This window comes from Mus pahari, chromosome 5 (assembly GCF_900095145.1).
Source record: "Mus pahari chromosome 5, PAHARI_EIJ_v1.1, whole genome shotgun sequence".
Taxonomy (NCBI): domain Eukaryota; kingdom Metazoa; phylum Chordata; class Mammalia; order Rodentia; family Muridae; genus Mus; species Mus pahari.
The window spans coordinates 107,503,014-107,516,576 of record NC_034594.1 but is presented as its reverse complement, the minus strand read 5'-3'; the positions used below and the strand labels follow the sequence as shown (position 1 = coordinate 107,516,576).

General features: G+C 51.2%; 1 protein-coding gene and 1 long non-coding RNA gene across 15 annotated transcripts in view; one reads left to right on the top strand and one right to left on the bottom strand.

The window, feature by feature from the left end:
- Plekha6 (pleckstrin homology domain containing A6) overlaps window positions 1-13,563 on the bottom strand; it is a 143,248-nt gene that overhangs the window by 38,929 nt on the left and 90,756 nt on the right. For 13 of the 14 annotated variants that reach the window (XM_029538950.1, XM_029538956.1, XM_029538957.1 and 10 more), the window contains 3 exons: window positions 4,795-4,875; window positions 3,735-3,849; window positions 414-518 (listed from right to left, as the gene is read on the bottom strand). In XM_029538950.1, coding sequence (XP_029394810.1) covers window positions 414-518; window positions 3,735-3,849; window positions 4,795-4,875 — 301 coding nt within the window. Of the gene's footprint in view, window positions 1-413; window positions 519-3,734; window positions 3,850-4,794; window positions 4,876-7,007; window positions 7,147-13,563 lie in introns of those variants that run through there. The other variant, XM_029538951.1, reaches the window with a different exon arrangement.
- Window positions 5,375-13,563, top strand: part of LOC110321531 — a 20,520-nt gene continuing 12,331 nt past the window's right edge. The window contains exons 1-2 of the long non-coding RNA XR_003843887.1: window positions 5,375-5,446; window positions 6,886-7,909. This is a non-coding gene — a long non-coding RNA (uncharacterized LOC110321531). The remainder of the gene's footprint in view (window positions 5,447-6,885; window positions 7,910-13,563) is intronic.

Sequence of the window (13,563 nt, the reverse complement as noted above, 5' to 3'; positions counted from 1 at the left end):
CTTTCTTTCTTTCTTTCTTTCTTTCTTTCTTTCTTTCTTTCTTTCTTTCTTCCTTCCTTCCTTCCTTCCTTCCTTTCTTTCTTTCTTTCTTCTTTCTTCTTTCTTTCTTTCTTTCTTTCTTTTCTTTCTTTTCTTTCTTTTCTTTCTTTTTCTTTTTTTTCTGTGTATAGCTCTGGCTGTCCTAACTCTCTAGACTAAGCTGGCCTCGAACTCAGAGATCTGCTTTGCCTCTGCCTCCTAAGCAGCACAGACTGGGGAGGTTTTCAGTCTCTCAGAACTTTTATACGATTGGGAGACATTCAGAGACAACGGGGAAACCTACCAAAGAGCGCTCGGTCCACCGTGGGTACAGAACTCACAGCGCTACAAAGAAAGTGGTAGTTATTGTAGGCAACAAGGCTGGGTGGCCTCACCTGCTTATAGAGCCAGCCCGCCTTGGTAACGGGTGCATTGGGGTTCCGCTTCATGGAGTGTGCGCGTTTACCAAAGGCAATGGCTTTTCGGGAAGTTCGAGTCCCCTGGGAAGGCAAAGACAACAGTTAGCCGAACTCCCCTCCTCTCCTTACAGCTCTGTCAGCAAGAGAGCTGTCCTTGCTAATGGCAAATCTCTCCAGTGGGGCCCTGGTGCTCTCCTGATGGAGGCCTGGCTATGAAGCTCTGAGTCTCTGCTAACTCAAAGGCGTGGCCTTTTCATTCTTTGGATCTTCTGATCTCAAGGGTCTCATACTAGTTGTTGGGTAGTTTCCTTCTTTTCTTCTGGGAGGAAATAAAGGATTTCTGTGTTTCCTCTTCTGTCGTCCTTTTTACATTTATTTACTTTGGGGGGGTGGTGTGCGTGCTATGGTGAGGATGTGGAAGCTAGAGAATGACCTGCAGTCCTCAGTTCACGTCCTTCAGCCACGTGGGTTCTGGGGATCAGACTCAGGTCATCGGGCCTGGCAGCACCCGGCAGGCCTTGGTTGGCTTTCATCTCTTCCCGGGCTCTCCTTACCGCCATCTCTTGCACAGGCTCTGGCATGCACATGACTGTTACTTCCCTGTGTCATCTGCTCTGTGTTCTGTTCCTGTCTCACACCAGAGAGCCCATAGGGCTCAGAGGGTGGACAGTGTCCTCTGGCTCCCCACCGCCACATGGACATGTCGCTCCTCCTGTGTCTGGCATCAACCATCTGCCTCCCTTGAGCACTCCGCAGACGGCTCAGCCTAACCCTTCTCCATGCTGCTCCTGAAGCAGATGGGTATGGCTTGTTTGTTGTGGTTTTGTTTCGTCTAAGGATTTGGGTGTCAACCACCCTCTTCACCAAAAGACATTATTCGATCACCATGGAAATCTCACCATTCTTGACGATGCCCTTTTTGGTTGTGAGAGACAGGGTTTATCTGTGTAGCCCTAGCTGTCGTGGAACTCTTTGTAGAACAGACTGGCCTCGAACTCACACACACACACACACACACACACACACACACACACACACACCCTCTAAGATATCCTCCTCCAGCTGCTTCTCCTCAGTCAGAGTGCTCCATCTGAAAGCAGCTCTCTCAAACACCCCCACACCCCAAACTTCCCTCCAGGCTCTCATTCCCTATCTACTGTAAGAGCCTCTTCCTCTTCCGGGTTAGACTACCGGGAAGCGCCTCGCCCTTCTTCCTCTCTAGAGTCCAAAGCCTCCCCTAGAGGCACACAGCTTGAACACTTGGTCCTCAGTTGGTGGGGTTCCCAGTCTTCTGGAAGGCTGTGGAACCCTGAAGAGTGGGCTTTGCAGGATATAGCTGGTCTCAGTCCTACCCTTCTCTCTTGCTTCTTGGACTGCATGATATGAGTAGCTCTGCCATGTCTGCTTTGCCCAGCATGACGGACTGAGACCCTTGAAAACTGTGAGCCGAATACATCTTTCCCTCATTACACCATTCCTGTCAGGTATTATCATAGCAAGGAAAAAAATAACTAAGAGATGGCCTGCATGAATGCCCACACGCACACTCGTGTGCGCGCACGCACAGACAGACAGACAGACACACACACCTCCTTTCTGGAACAGTTCGTACAATGTCATTGGTTTAATTGAGGCTATTTTCAGGTCTTGGCCAATCTAAAACAACGAGAAATACTAACATCATTCCTGGGGCTCTTCTTTTGGTTTTGCCACATTACACAATCACACAATCACACACATACACACACACACACACACACACACACAGAGAGAGAGAGAGAGAGAGAGAGAGAAACATAATTAACAAAAATAAATATATATATATTTTTTTTACAAAGTTAGGTGCTGCAAGGTGAGCCTGTAATCTCAGCATTAGGAAGAGACAGAAAAGTTCCTGGGGCTTCAATGAATTCCAAATTCAGTGAGAGACCCACCCTGTCTTTAAAAATAAGGTTGGAACTGAGAGTGGCGGCACATGACTTTAGGTCCCAGCACTCAGGAGGCAGAGGCAGGAAAGATCTATGCGAGTTCAAGGCCAGCCTGGTCTATAAAGTGAGTTCCAGGAAAGCCGGGGCTACACAGAGAAACCCTGTCTCAAGAAAACATAAAGAGAGGGGGGAGGGATGGATGGAGGGAGGGAGGGAGGGAGGAAGGAAGGAAGGCAGGCAGGCAGGCAGGCAGGCAGGCAGGCAGGCAAGCCTAAGAAGCCAGCTGGCATCTCTAGGGTCCACAGACAAAGCATTCCCTCACTGCTGCATGGACACCCGTACACAACTTCCTCTCACACACAAAAACTAGAAACACCTTTCTGAACCATTTCAAGTGTTTCAGAAAAGCAGGGGACACTGCGGTGACACTCATTCCTTTCTGTCGTTCGTTTCCCTAACAAGAAAAGGCAAGCAGCCTTTGAGGCTCAGTCTTGTTACCTTCCTCTTCCCTAAGGGCAGCCACTGACCCAAAATCGGTCTCCTGTCCACGGTCATCCACTCCTGCTGCAGATATGTCTATAAATACACAGACCTGCTCTTCCTCTTTGTACATTTTACATAAGTAACATGTTTTTCAGATTCTGCATCGTGCACAATTGTGTTCTCAATGCCCCCTTGCTACGACGCACTCAGAAAACATGCTTGGCTGGTGGAGAGTGCTCCCCTGTATGAACACATGGTGGTCTGCGGCTGCTCACTTAGTGGTCCCGTCTGCTCTTTCTACACCTCCTCTCCCATCTCCCATCCCCTCTCAATCTTCTGTGCTCATCCATTGATTGTCTCTCAAACTGCTTCTCAAAGTTCCACACAGTCACTAAGCTTCCTTCTCTCGGATAACTTCGTCTTCCCAGACCTCCCTTTCCCCCTCCTCCTCCCATGTCGACCCCCCAACCCCATCAACTCATCCTTCATGGGAGGTTCTTTTGCTGGGCCCTTAGGTCAGTGGCTCTTAGGAGAAAACTGACATCTGCAGACATTTTTGGTCCTGACAACAGGAGAGGACCATTGGCATCAGTGGGACAGAAGTCAAGATGATGCCTGATACCCAACACTCCTGAAAAACCCCGCCCACAAAGTGTTATTCCCTTTCCAAGACTGGTAGGGCGAGATAGGGACCGCCACGTGTGGAGCCTCCTCTTGTCTGAGCTTTCTTCTCTTCCACTCTGACCTGGGTTCCTGGACCACCTTGCCTGCCCACTGGATATGCTAGGCAAACAAGGGTTTTTCCTGAGGATCCTAATATCCTCTAATCTGAAAGTGTCTCCTGCCTGACAGTTCGCGGGGGCAGGTGGAGCGCCGCTGGGCTTACCCGGATGTTGGGCCGCTCTGGAGGAACCTCAGACACCATGTTGTGGTTGGCTATGTCGCTGTTGATGGTAGCAGAACGTTTCCCACCTGTTTTGTTGGACATGTCCAAGGCCGATCTGAATTCAGGTCAGCAAAAGAAGGGGAATCGTCAGGGCCAGCAACCAAAGCACCATCCCTGCCCCCACCCTGTCCCTACCGCCCAGGCAGCAGCACAAAATCCCAGCCTGAGGTGCAGTGTGGAAGTCATCGCAGGGGCTCCTTTGCCTCTTCCCAGATAAGCTCCCTCTTCTTCTCTGTTCATTTATGGCTTTGGCTTATTTTGCTTTTCTTATTTGTTTGTTTAAAGACAGGGAGTCTCACATAGCCCAGACTGGCCTCAGACTCACTATGTAGCTGAGGATGATCTTGAACTCTTGATTCTCCTGCTTCTGTTTACAAAATTCTGAGATCATAGGCATGTGCTATCCTGTGTAGCTGTCTCCTGTTCCTGTTTAAAAATCTAGACTCTGAGATAATAGGCTGGCTGTTACTCTGTACCTTATTTTGAGACAGGCTGGCCTAGAAATCAAGATCCTCTCGCCTCAGGCTCCTCAAAACTGGGATTACAGGCATGCTCCACCAGGCCATCAGCCTTCTATTTTAAAGGTTCAGTGGCATACTTATACCTATGCATTTGATCCCAGAGGGTGGAAAAAATCATTGATCAAAGGCACAGTGGATCAGTGGTCTATGAACTACCCTTCCCCCATCAGTGAGGCAGGATTCACAGTGTAGCATGCACATTTAGATCTCTGGATTACATCAGATTCCCCTGAGCTGCCTTCAAGGGTCCCCAGGTGCCATCCTAACCCGAGAGCAGCCTTTTTTTTTTTTTTTTTTTTTTTTAAATCTCTTCAGTGCAACCTATGGGATACATCAACCAGAACTTGGGAACTGTGGGTGAGGGGTCAAGAGATGTGGCCAGAGTTGGTGATGGGCAAATACCACCTCCTCCTCCCCCGCCCCACCTGTACACAGTATGGTAGTGACAAAGGACAGAAAGCAAGCAGAGGGGAACTTACGTTTTCAAGTCAAACTTTTTGTTCTCTTCTGGGATCTGGCCAGTCACTGGATGTCGAAATGTGTTGCGTCTTTCATTGTGGCTGTGGAGAAAAAAAAGAGAGGGGAGAGCTGCTATCAGCTGTGGAGGGCAGAGTCACAAGCCAAAGGCTGGCAGGCCACATAAGGAGCTGTGGCTCTGTTTCCCCAGCAGGGTCATTGAGAGGACCGGAATGCCTAGGCTAGAGTGGAGGAAGATGCAGGTGGGCGGGGTCAGAGAGAGGCTGAAACCTAGCCACCTCTCGCTGGCTCAGTTTTAACCACCTGCTAGAGTTTCCAGGCAAGCTTTCCTTGATGCATTCAGTGGTCACCTTGGGGATGGGAGGGAGGGTGACAAGGGGCTTTCCAGCCGAGTTTGACACAGTCGAGATTTCCTGCAGCAGCGTCCCTCCCAGGGACCGCGTCTGCCACACAAAAAATGCTTGCTCATAATTTGCTGGGAAAAAAAAAAAAACAAAAAAACCTCTTGTGACCTTGGATTCCTCTCCTGCTCCAAGCTCCATCAGGAAACTCAGAAACTCCAAGACTGAGCTGGGGCTGGGACTCAGCCACACTCCAGGACCATGGTCTCCCTTTAAGAGGCCACTGGACATCGTAGAGCTCTCAGCATCAAAGGTCAGTGATGGTCTAATAGTCAGATCTAATTAAAGGGCGCTATGGCTAAGAGTGGGGCTGGGAGTTATGCAGAGAACGTGCCAGGTAGCTAGGGAGAACAAGTCCCAGAGGCTGGGAATGAGGCAGACGGGATCGTCAGGAGAAAGCAGCTCTGGCTCACAGGTTGCCAAGCCAGCTCCTGGGTGGGCTCTCAGAGGACATGCAGAAGGAAAGCAGCACCTTCCAGGGGAGCAATGGCTTTGGTAAGTGGGGACCATTTGGTGAGAATGTGGTAGTGTCTAGCCCACGGGGGCTGTAGATGAGTTAAAAGGCCCTCCTCCCAGATACTTCTTCAGCTAAATGTGGAGAGCCCAGCACAGGCTCCCAATGACCAAAAGAGCAGGCCAGGGACAGACGCTGCTAAAACAGAAGCTTCAGGACACCCACAGCAAAGAGCCCAACCATCCTCGAGTCAGCCAGAGCCTGAACCAAGGGTGCGTTGCTTGGTCCCTTCCACACTCTCCCACTTCCCCAGGTCACATCCCAGGCCTCAGGATGCCCTCTGAAGCTAAAGATAATATCAAAGGGTGGCTTGTTTTTATTTGTTTTCCTGTGCCCAACCATTGCTGTTTAGATCAAACCCACAGATATGCAGGAGAAAGAGGTACAGCAGGCAACAGCTTCAGTGTCTCTGGAAACCTGGAATCTGGAGCTTGAGCTGGACTTCAGACCGGCATCCGTCAGACCTGGGTTTAAACTCAGTACACTGGTAATCTACCCTCTAGTTCTGAAACTACAGACATCCCTCCTTCCTGAATCTTACAAGGATGGTCCCTCAATTTGGCCACAGGGGACCTCTACAGGGAGGAGTAACCGCTCTGGTACCCTCATCTCTGCCTTTGGCTCCCTACAGGGCTGAGGGTAGCAATCTGAAACAATGAACATCCTTTTTTTAAAATTTTTTTTTATTATTTTCTTTATTTACATTTCAAATGCTATCCCGATCCCCCCCCGCCCCTGCTCCCCTACCCACCCGCTCCCACTACTTGGCCCTGGCCTTCCCCTGTACTGGGTCATATAAAGTTTACAAGACCAAGGGGCCAACAATGAACATCCTTAAAATGGCAAATTCTCTGTTTTGTCCACTGTGTAGAATGTTTACCTCCTTCCTACCCATCCAGCCCCTCCAGGCACCTTTTATTCTGTGTTTCTGGGAGCACCCTGCAGGCAGTAGTTATTCAGATACACACACACACACACACACACACACACACACAATCAGTCTGCTGTTGTTCTGCTCAATTTTCCAGGGCATGGCACACCTCTCCCTGGCCTAAGCCGTCTACCCAGCAACCCTACAAACAATGCCCTCTTCCACCCACTGCTACCAATTTCAAAATAGCCTCCCCTTCACAGGCACTGCAATGCAGTAGCCACTGACCTAACTACTCTCCTTTCAGGTCATGGTCCTCTCCAGCAGACCCCCCTCACTGCCACCAAGCCCTAAATTCAAACAGGATGAGCAACCAACTCGGCTTGCTGTGATTTCACGAAGCTCTTGGTCCACAGAGGAAATCCCTACCTGACCCGTCGATCAGCCCGAAACTTCAACATCTTTTTTGGAAGCTCAGTCCCCAGTTCGGCAGCCTCGGAGGAGCCACCAGCCACCCTGCTGCTACCATCCCTCTGAGAAGTAAGTCCTTGGATCCAGTTCTCAATGCTGTGGCAGAGACGCAGGGTGAGCTGGGGCAGACTCCATGGGCTGCCCTTTCTTCCTGGCTCTAGCACTGGAGAACAGGGACAGGGCTCTCTCTGGGCAATAGGAGGGGTAGCCCAGGTGCCCTAGGGGGCCTGTGGCTTTAACATCCTAGCATTCGCCTGTGATGCTACAGTTAGAGGTCTGGAGGCAGAATAAACGAAGAGAGGACCTCCTCCCAGCTCAGGTTCACAAGACAGAAATGCAGAACTGGAGAGCAGGTGTACCGCTTCCAGGTAGTCCGACCTCACTGAGCTAAGGACACTGAGCAGCTGGGCGAGCGGAGGAACACGGGCTGCATTCCCATCTGCACGGAGACTCGTGCCAGCCTGACCTGCAGAGAGAAAGTGCTCCAGCCTCTCCAGCTTCCAGCCCAGACACGGGCTCTGGAGCTGCAAACCTACTTGCTTCTCAGAGACCTTCCAAGCCCTTCTGAGGGTTAAAGGAAGCTTCAGGTTCATTGGCTGTTACTGTTGCTGTGAAGCTGAAGAGAAGTGAAGAAGTCTCCGTTCTCTTCTCTCAGCCTGCCCAGCTCTCATCTATACAGACTGGAGCATAGTACACGAAGCGGCTCTGCAATCGACCTGACCCACTCGCCTCTCCAGCAGCATGGCTTGATTGCCCTCCAAACGTGCTGGTCAGAAGCTGGACACACACAACCCAAGTGGATGGTCGGGATGTTAGTGGAGTCCCAGACGAAGTGGAAGAAAACCTTCCTCCCAAGGCTGGTGAGGAGAGGGTAGGGAATGGGATGGGTGGGTGGGGGGTCATTGTGTATCCATTGCTGCAAATCTTCCCAGATGCAAGATGATAAATTCCAGCTGGTAACTGTCAGATCTGCTCGGGCCGCTGGGAGATTTGCATGGATGTTAATTCCCCCGAATTTTCCATAGGTTAAGGCTAGTCAAAGCTCTTTCTCACTGTCCTCTGTGCTTTAGGATTCTTGCAAGGCCTTTTGAAGGTCACCTTTTTATCCCCCTGCCTCCAGACAAGTTCTTATCAAGTGCTTTGGAGGTTTGTAAAGGATTCCAGCAAAGAAGCACCCAGGCTCAATGTCATCTTAAACAGCTCTGATGTCAAGTTTCAGCTCCTCTGCTCTCTCTATACCTCTGTTCACACGACAGGCTCCTTTCTAACCAAGGTGCTGCATTCAGTTGACCTCATAGTCTGTTGTTATGGCAACTCTGTGATATCACAGTAGACACTCCAAAGGGCGGGACTGATCTAATTGTTTGGACTGAGGTCAGAGGAACAATGAGAACAGTAAACAGAAAAACAAATGGACAACATTATTATTTAACCCCTGCAGAGACAAGCTGGCCAGGTGTAACTGGGGTCACAGCTGTTGATATTTAAACAGCTAATCCGAAATCCAAAAGGTCAATATACTCAGCCATTCAGGGGGACTTTGGTAAATGATTTATCTTGGTGGCAGGAGGCCTTAGATTTGGGGTTAAATCTGTCTCCAGTTCCTTGAGCCAGAACCTTTCCAGACACCTTCTAGAGTTCCCTGTCTGCCTATCACAGGTACTCAATAAAGTTTTTGTTGAATGTACAAATGAACAGATTTAAAAAAAAAAAAAAAAAAAAACCTCCCCACGTTCTGGTGTCATTTTAGCCGCCTGCATTTGGAGGCTGATATTCTATTATCAAGGGCTTCCCCACCGTAGCTCTCACAGTTAATTACTTCCTCTCTGGGGGGATGGGGGGGGAAGCTCTATTTCTCTGTCCCTTCTCCCCCTCACTCAGCTTCCCTGACTGGCTCCCCCTGAATATATAGCTTGGCTTTCATCCATCTTCATTAAGAGGAGAAGAAAATTAAGCTCATATGAACAGGTGGGGGAGAGGGAGTGCACTGGGAAAATGAGGTTTCTTCCTCTAGGAGGCAAAAATATCCCCCTTCTCTTCAGGCTGAGCTCAGGGCCTCTCACAGCCTTTGCTCAAGTTAAATTACTTCTCTGGTGCTGTTCGGAGACAGCACAAGGGAGTGGGGATGGGGAGCACAGGCTCCTGGGCAAAGGGAGACCCGAAGTCCTCAGGGCTAAGTCAAGAGCACAGAAGGCCTGCCTGGTGCTCCTCGCTTCTACCCTGCACAGAACGACAGTGTTTCATCTTAAGTTAGATAGCAGGAAAGATTGACCAGGTATAGAATATTTTAAAAGGAAACCATTTTCTCCCTCCTCTTTACTACTCTTAGGGATGTCAGAAAAGCTTCCTCTTCTCAAGGCTTGGGATGGCTAAGGACAAACCCAGCTGGACCTTTGAAATTCCACTCCCCCAAAGAATGCAGAAATCAAGAAGTAAAGACTTGGCAGCAGAAGAAAGAGCAGCCTTGATTTTCAGGGTTGCCCAGGAGGTAGCTCCTTGGGAGTGCCGACAGAAAGGGACTAACTGGGCGGGTCAGTCTTTGAGAAGGAGCCCACAGAGTCTGCAGTATGGCTGGCCTCACCTGTTTGGCCCTTAGTTTGCTCCTGTGCAAACAAGGCCTCTTGACTAATCCAATGAATGAATTCCTTCTAACCTTCTTGTGAAATACTGCATGCACCACACAGGGTGGCCATCCTTGAAAATGACCAAGAAACATGCCGGGTGCAGGAGCAAGGAAACCAAAGATAATGGAGATGAGGCAGGAGATGAGGAGGGGCTGGGGCAGGCGCACCAAGCGCCAAGACCCAACAATCCTCCCCTCTACCCCGCAGCTCCAGTGTGGCTCGCTCCTGGGACCACACCGTTAAAACCTGAGTCTTCATCGCCCGGAGCAAGCACAAATGGACATGAGCATGCTCACCAGCATACACGCACACCCCACCCCAGGGTAGCTGTCCAACGCTCCCGCTGGGATACACTTTGGAAACCTGAAGAATACACTCCACTCCTTTGACCCCCACTGTTCCGAGGAACTTCTTTCCAGAGACCCTGAGAATCTGCTGGCAGAATCAGCTTGGGCCATGCTTGCCCAAGCTCAGAATGCCCATCACCAACCAGCTCTGCAGGACGTAGTAGGTAGCTGGGAAAAGGAGCTGAGATGGGGCAAGGGACTAGCCCTCCCAACTCCTTCTTTTCTCCAAGCCAGCAAATTCCAGCAGGCCTGGGGGCAGGGAGGATGCTGCAGCTAAGGAGGGAAGCTTGGCTCTTGCCCGTTTTCCCTGTCTGGGTCTCATCATCATTGTCAAAGAGCCTTATCTGCCCCAGCATTCTGTCCCAATTAAAAAGCAGCTCAGTTTACATTTCCAGCTCTCTAGACTGCTGGATTCCTGAAGCTCCCTGGCTGTTTGGGGAGAAAACACTTTCCTAGCCAACCACTCCCTACAGCAGCCCCTGCTCTACCCACAGCTGCTGCATCAAGAAGAAGTCAAAGGGAGGAATGAGACCCCTGGCAGCACCTCTGGCGGTTTTCAGGTGGAAAGACACCCTGCCCCCTCAACACTGTCTCTCCCCTCTCCACCTGAAAAGCACAATACTGGCTCCAAGTGCTAGGAACCACTTCCATCAGCCTCCTCTCAGTGGCTTGCACGTGCGGCTCCTTTCTTCTCTGCCCTTGCTCAACCCCTGCTTTCGGTGCTACTGTTTTTTTGTTTGTTTGTTTGTTTTTTGTTTTTTTTTTTACCATATGATATAAATAGTATGCCCTCCCAATCAAGTTTGCAACACCTTAGCATGCTGGAACCCTGAGCTGAGAGTCCAGGACACAGGACCCAGATGTCCCTTCCTGTCCCTTTCTGCCTAGTCTCAGAGTTCCACTCCACCCCAAGTGACCAGTGACACCTTCCCCAGCTGTGGTGGCCACAGTAGGGAGGAGATGCCAGAGAAATTCACCGAGCTCAGCCCCTACCTTAGGAAGGGGAGTTGGCTCAGTTACCGGGGAGGTAGACCCGGGGTAAGCACAGGTCAGGGCCCTAGGCATGCTCCCTCCCAGCCTGTGCAGCTGCCCTCCTGCTGTATGGCACGGTCAGCTTATTCCTACCATAGGAGAGAGGACAGGCCAGGGCACAAACCAGAACATAGTCTTCCGTTAGGGCAGAAGGAAATTCTACAGGCAAACACACATGCCACTCTCCTACCCTCTACACTTCAAATTATCTTGTCTCTAAACTATTTGTTATACTGTAAGGGATTCTAGCTGTCTGTTGAAAGATGGCAGTAGCCTGGGCAGATGATCAGTGTAACTCCTCCCTGTTAGCAGGTGAAGAGCGGTTTGCTATGCCTCTCTGGCCAGTGCCTGGGGCCTGACTCCCTCTCCAGAACACAGAACCCTGGAGGTTAAACCCGGCCACAGGCCCTGCCAGAGCACCAGGCCAGCCTCCTATCTGGCCAGTAAATGACTGTGCACTATCCCAGGGGTGGAGGCACTGTCTGTCTGTCTTGATATCAACAACCTGTCAAGTTGGTGAGAACTGCAGTCAATCCCAGGACCCAGGAGTCACTGTGCACAGAATAGGGCATGTCCCCATAACCCGGCCCAGGTTAGAGACGTGGGGTGAGCCCACTCCCAGCCCTGACACTGTGCTGTGGTTCTTGTGACAAGGAGGGAAAAGGAAGTGGAAAAAGAGATACCTGTAACCCCAAGACACCCCCACTTTGCCTCCCCTGGCCTTCCTGAGGGGCCAAGCCAGATAAGAGAGGGCAGGTTCAGTCCGCCACCTACCCACACCCCGGCTTCTTCCCAACCATTCCCTCTCTTCCTGTCTCCCTGTTCTTTCCCTCGGCTTTCAGGGTGCCTCCTCCCAATGGGGCAGCAGGCTCCATGGGGGTGACAGGGCAGAGCAATAATTAATTAGGCTTCTTCCCTCAGTTCTGGGTTGAATCCCAAACTCCCGCCCTTCAAAGGCTGAGGGCAGCGGCCGTGCTTCTGTTTCCGGCTCTCCTGAAGGTCTGCCAAACTATCGCCTCCGTCCTAAGTCAGCAGATCTGGTCCTGGCATCCCACGGGGATCAGCAGCCCCGCCCTCCTTGCCCCGTGGGATGTACTTTTAGAGTGAGAGTTTGGACAGTAACCAGCCAGCCTGACAGCGCTGCTTCCACATCCTCAGAAGCATCCCATGCCTTCTTGTCCCCCATCCAGCACATTGAGGCTGTCAAGCTGGTCAATGCCTGGTCTCACAAGGAAACTTAATAGTAGCGAGTGATGCCTTCCTTCCCACCAGACCAGACAGCAGAGGGAAACCAGGCCCTACTGCTATGGATGGGGTGCAAAAAGAAGAGAATAAAACTCCCTGCTGTCTTGTCCTTACCCTGGACTGAGGCAGTAAGGCCTAGGGAGGGGTCCAGAGGACAAGGCTTCCCCTGGCTACAGTGACAGGCAAATCAGCAGCCTCCTAGAGCTTCCCTGAGCCCTCCTGCCAATCTCTGCATTCCCCATTCCCCAGGATGAAGAGCCTCAGAGTTCCATGGAAGACTCTGGCACCAAGAACACAACAAACACTTTCATTGTTAACATCTGCCAGTTGCAGGTCTGGAGACAAAGCAGGATGTGGGGTTGGGGGTTCCCAGTCGGGGTGATGAGTGCCTGTGTGCAGGGTAAGTTAGGATAGTCACCTACTAACTGCTCTCAGTCTAAGTCTTTAGGTATGTGCTCGATCCTCACCTCCTATATAGGGCTGAACCGAGTGTTGGGTGGAGTAGCGGGACAGGGACCCGCTTCCTCGGGCAGGTCTGGCTGGTCACAAAGCTGTGACTTTGCCTAGGGAAAGATTACACAGCCATAAATCTCCTGGAGCCGGCAGGCAGGAGCCTAGACAGCTGCTCCTGGAGGGGTTGGGGGTTGGCGCTCCTACCTGGTGGCGCATGAGGACCAGATGCCAAGGCAGAAATGAAGGTGAAGCTGGCACCGTCCCTCACCTGCTATGAAGCCCAGTCTGGGAGACTTCTCTGAGGAGCTTCAGTCTGAGACTGAGAGAGACAGGGCAAGGGGGCATACAGGCAGGAGGTGGGAAGTTTTAACTGCCCCTTGCTGCAAGGAGAGAGGAGTCTGGAACTGCTTCTGCCTCTCGGGAGCTTGCCAAGGGCCAAGCTGTCTCTCTGTCTTCCTGATGTGAGGAGGCTCCAGGACGAGCTGAAACAAGAGTCAAGCCTGGAACCCGCTAGAACGCCTGTGTCCAGGAGGGCCGCTGTGTGCTGCTCACACCTCAGGAACACCCTCGTGGTCCGTGAGATCTGGAAAGGACTTGGAGAGCCTGTAGAGGAAGCTGTCTCACCACCTTGTGTAGATTCTCCTTCAGGAAAGGGGTGGAGCCACTGACCTCAGGCAGGGGCCTCTGTGACTAACTCACTTTGTGTCACTGGGTTTCGGTTTTTCATTCTATTACACAGAGCAAGACTAGGGCTGCTGGAGAGTAGGGAGACATTAAATAAAATCATAAGGAGCCAGGAAGTGGTGGCGCACA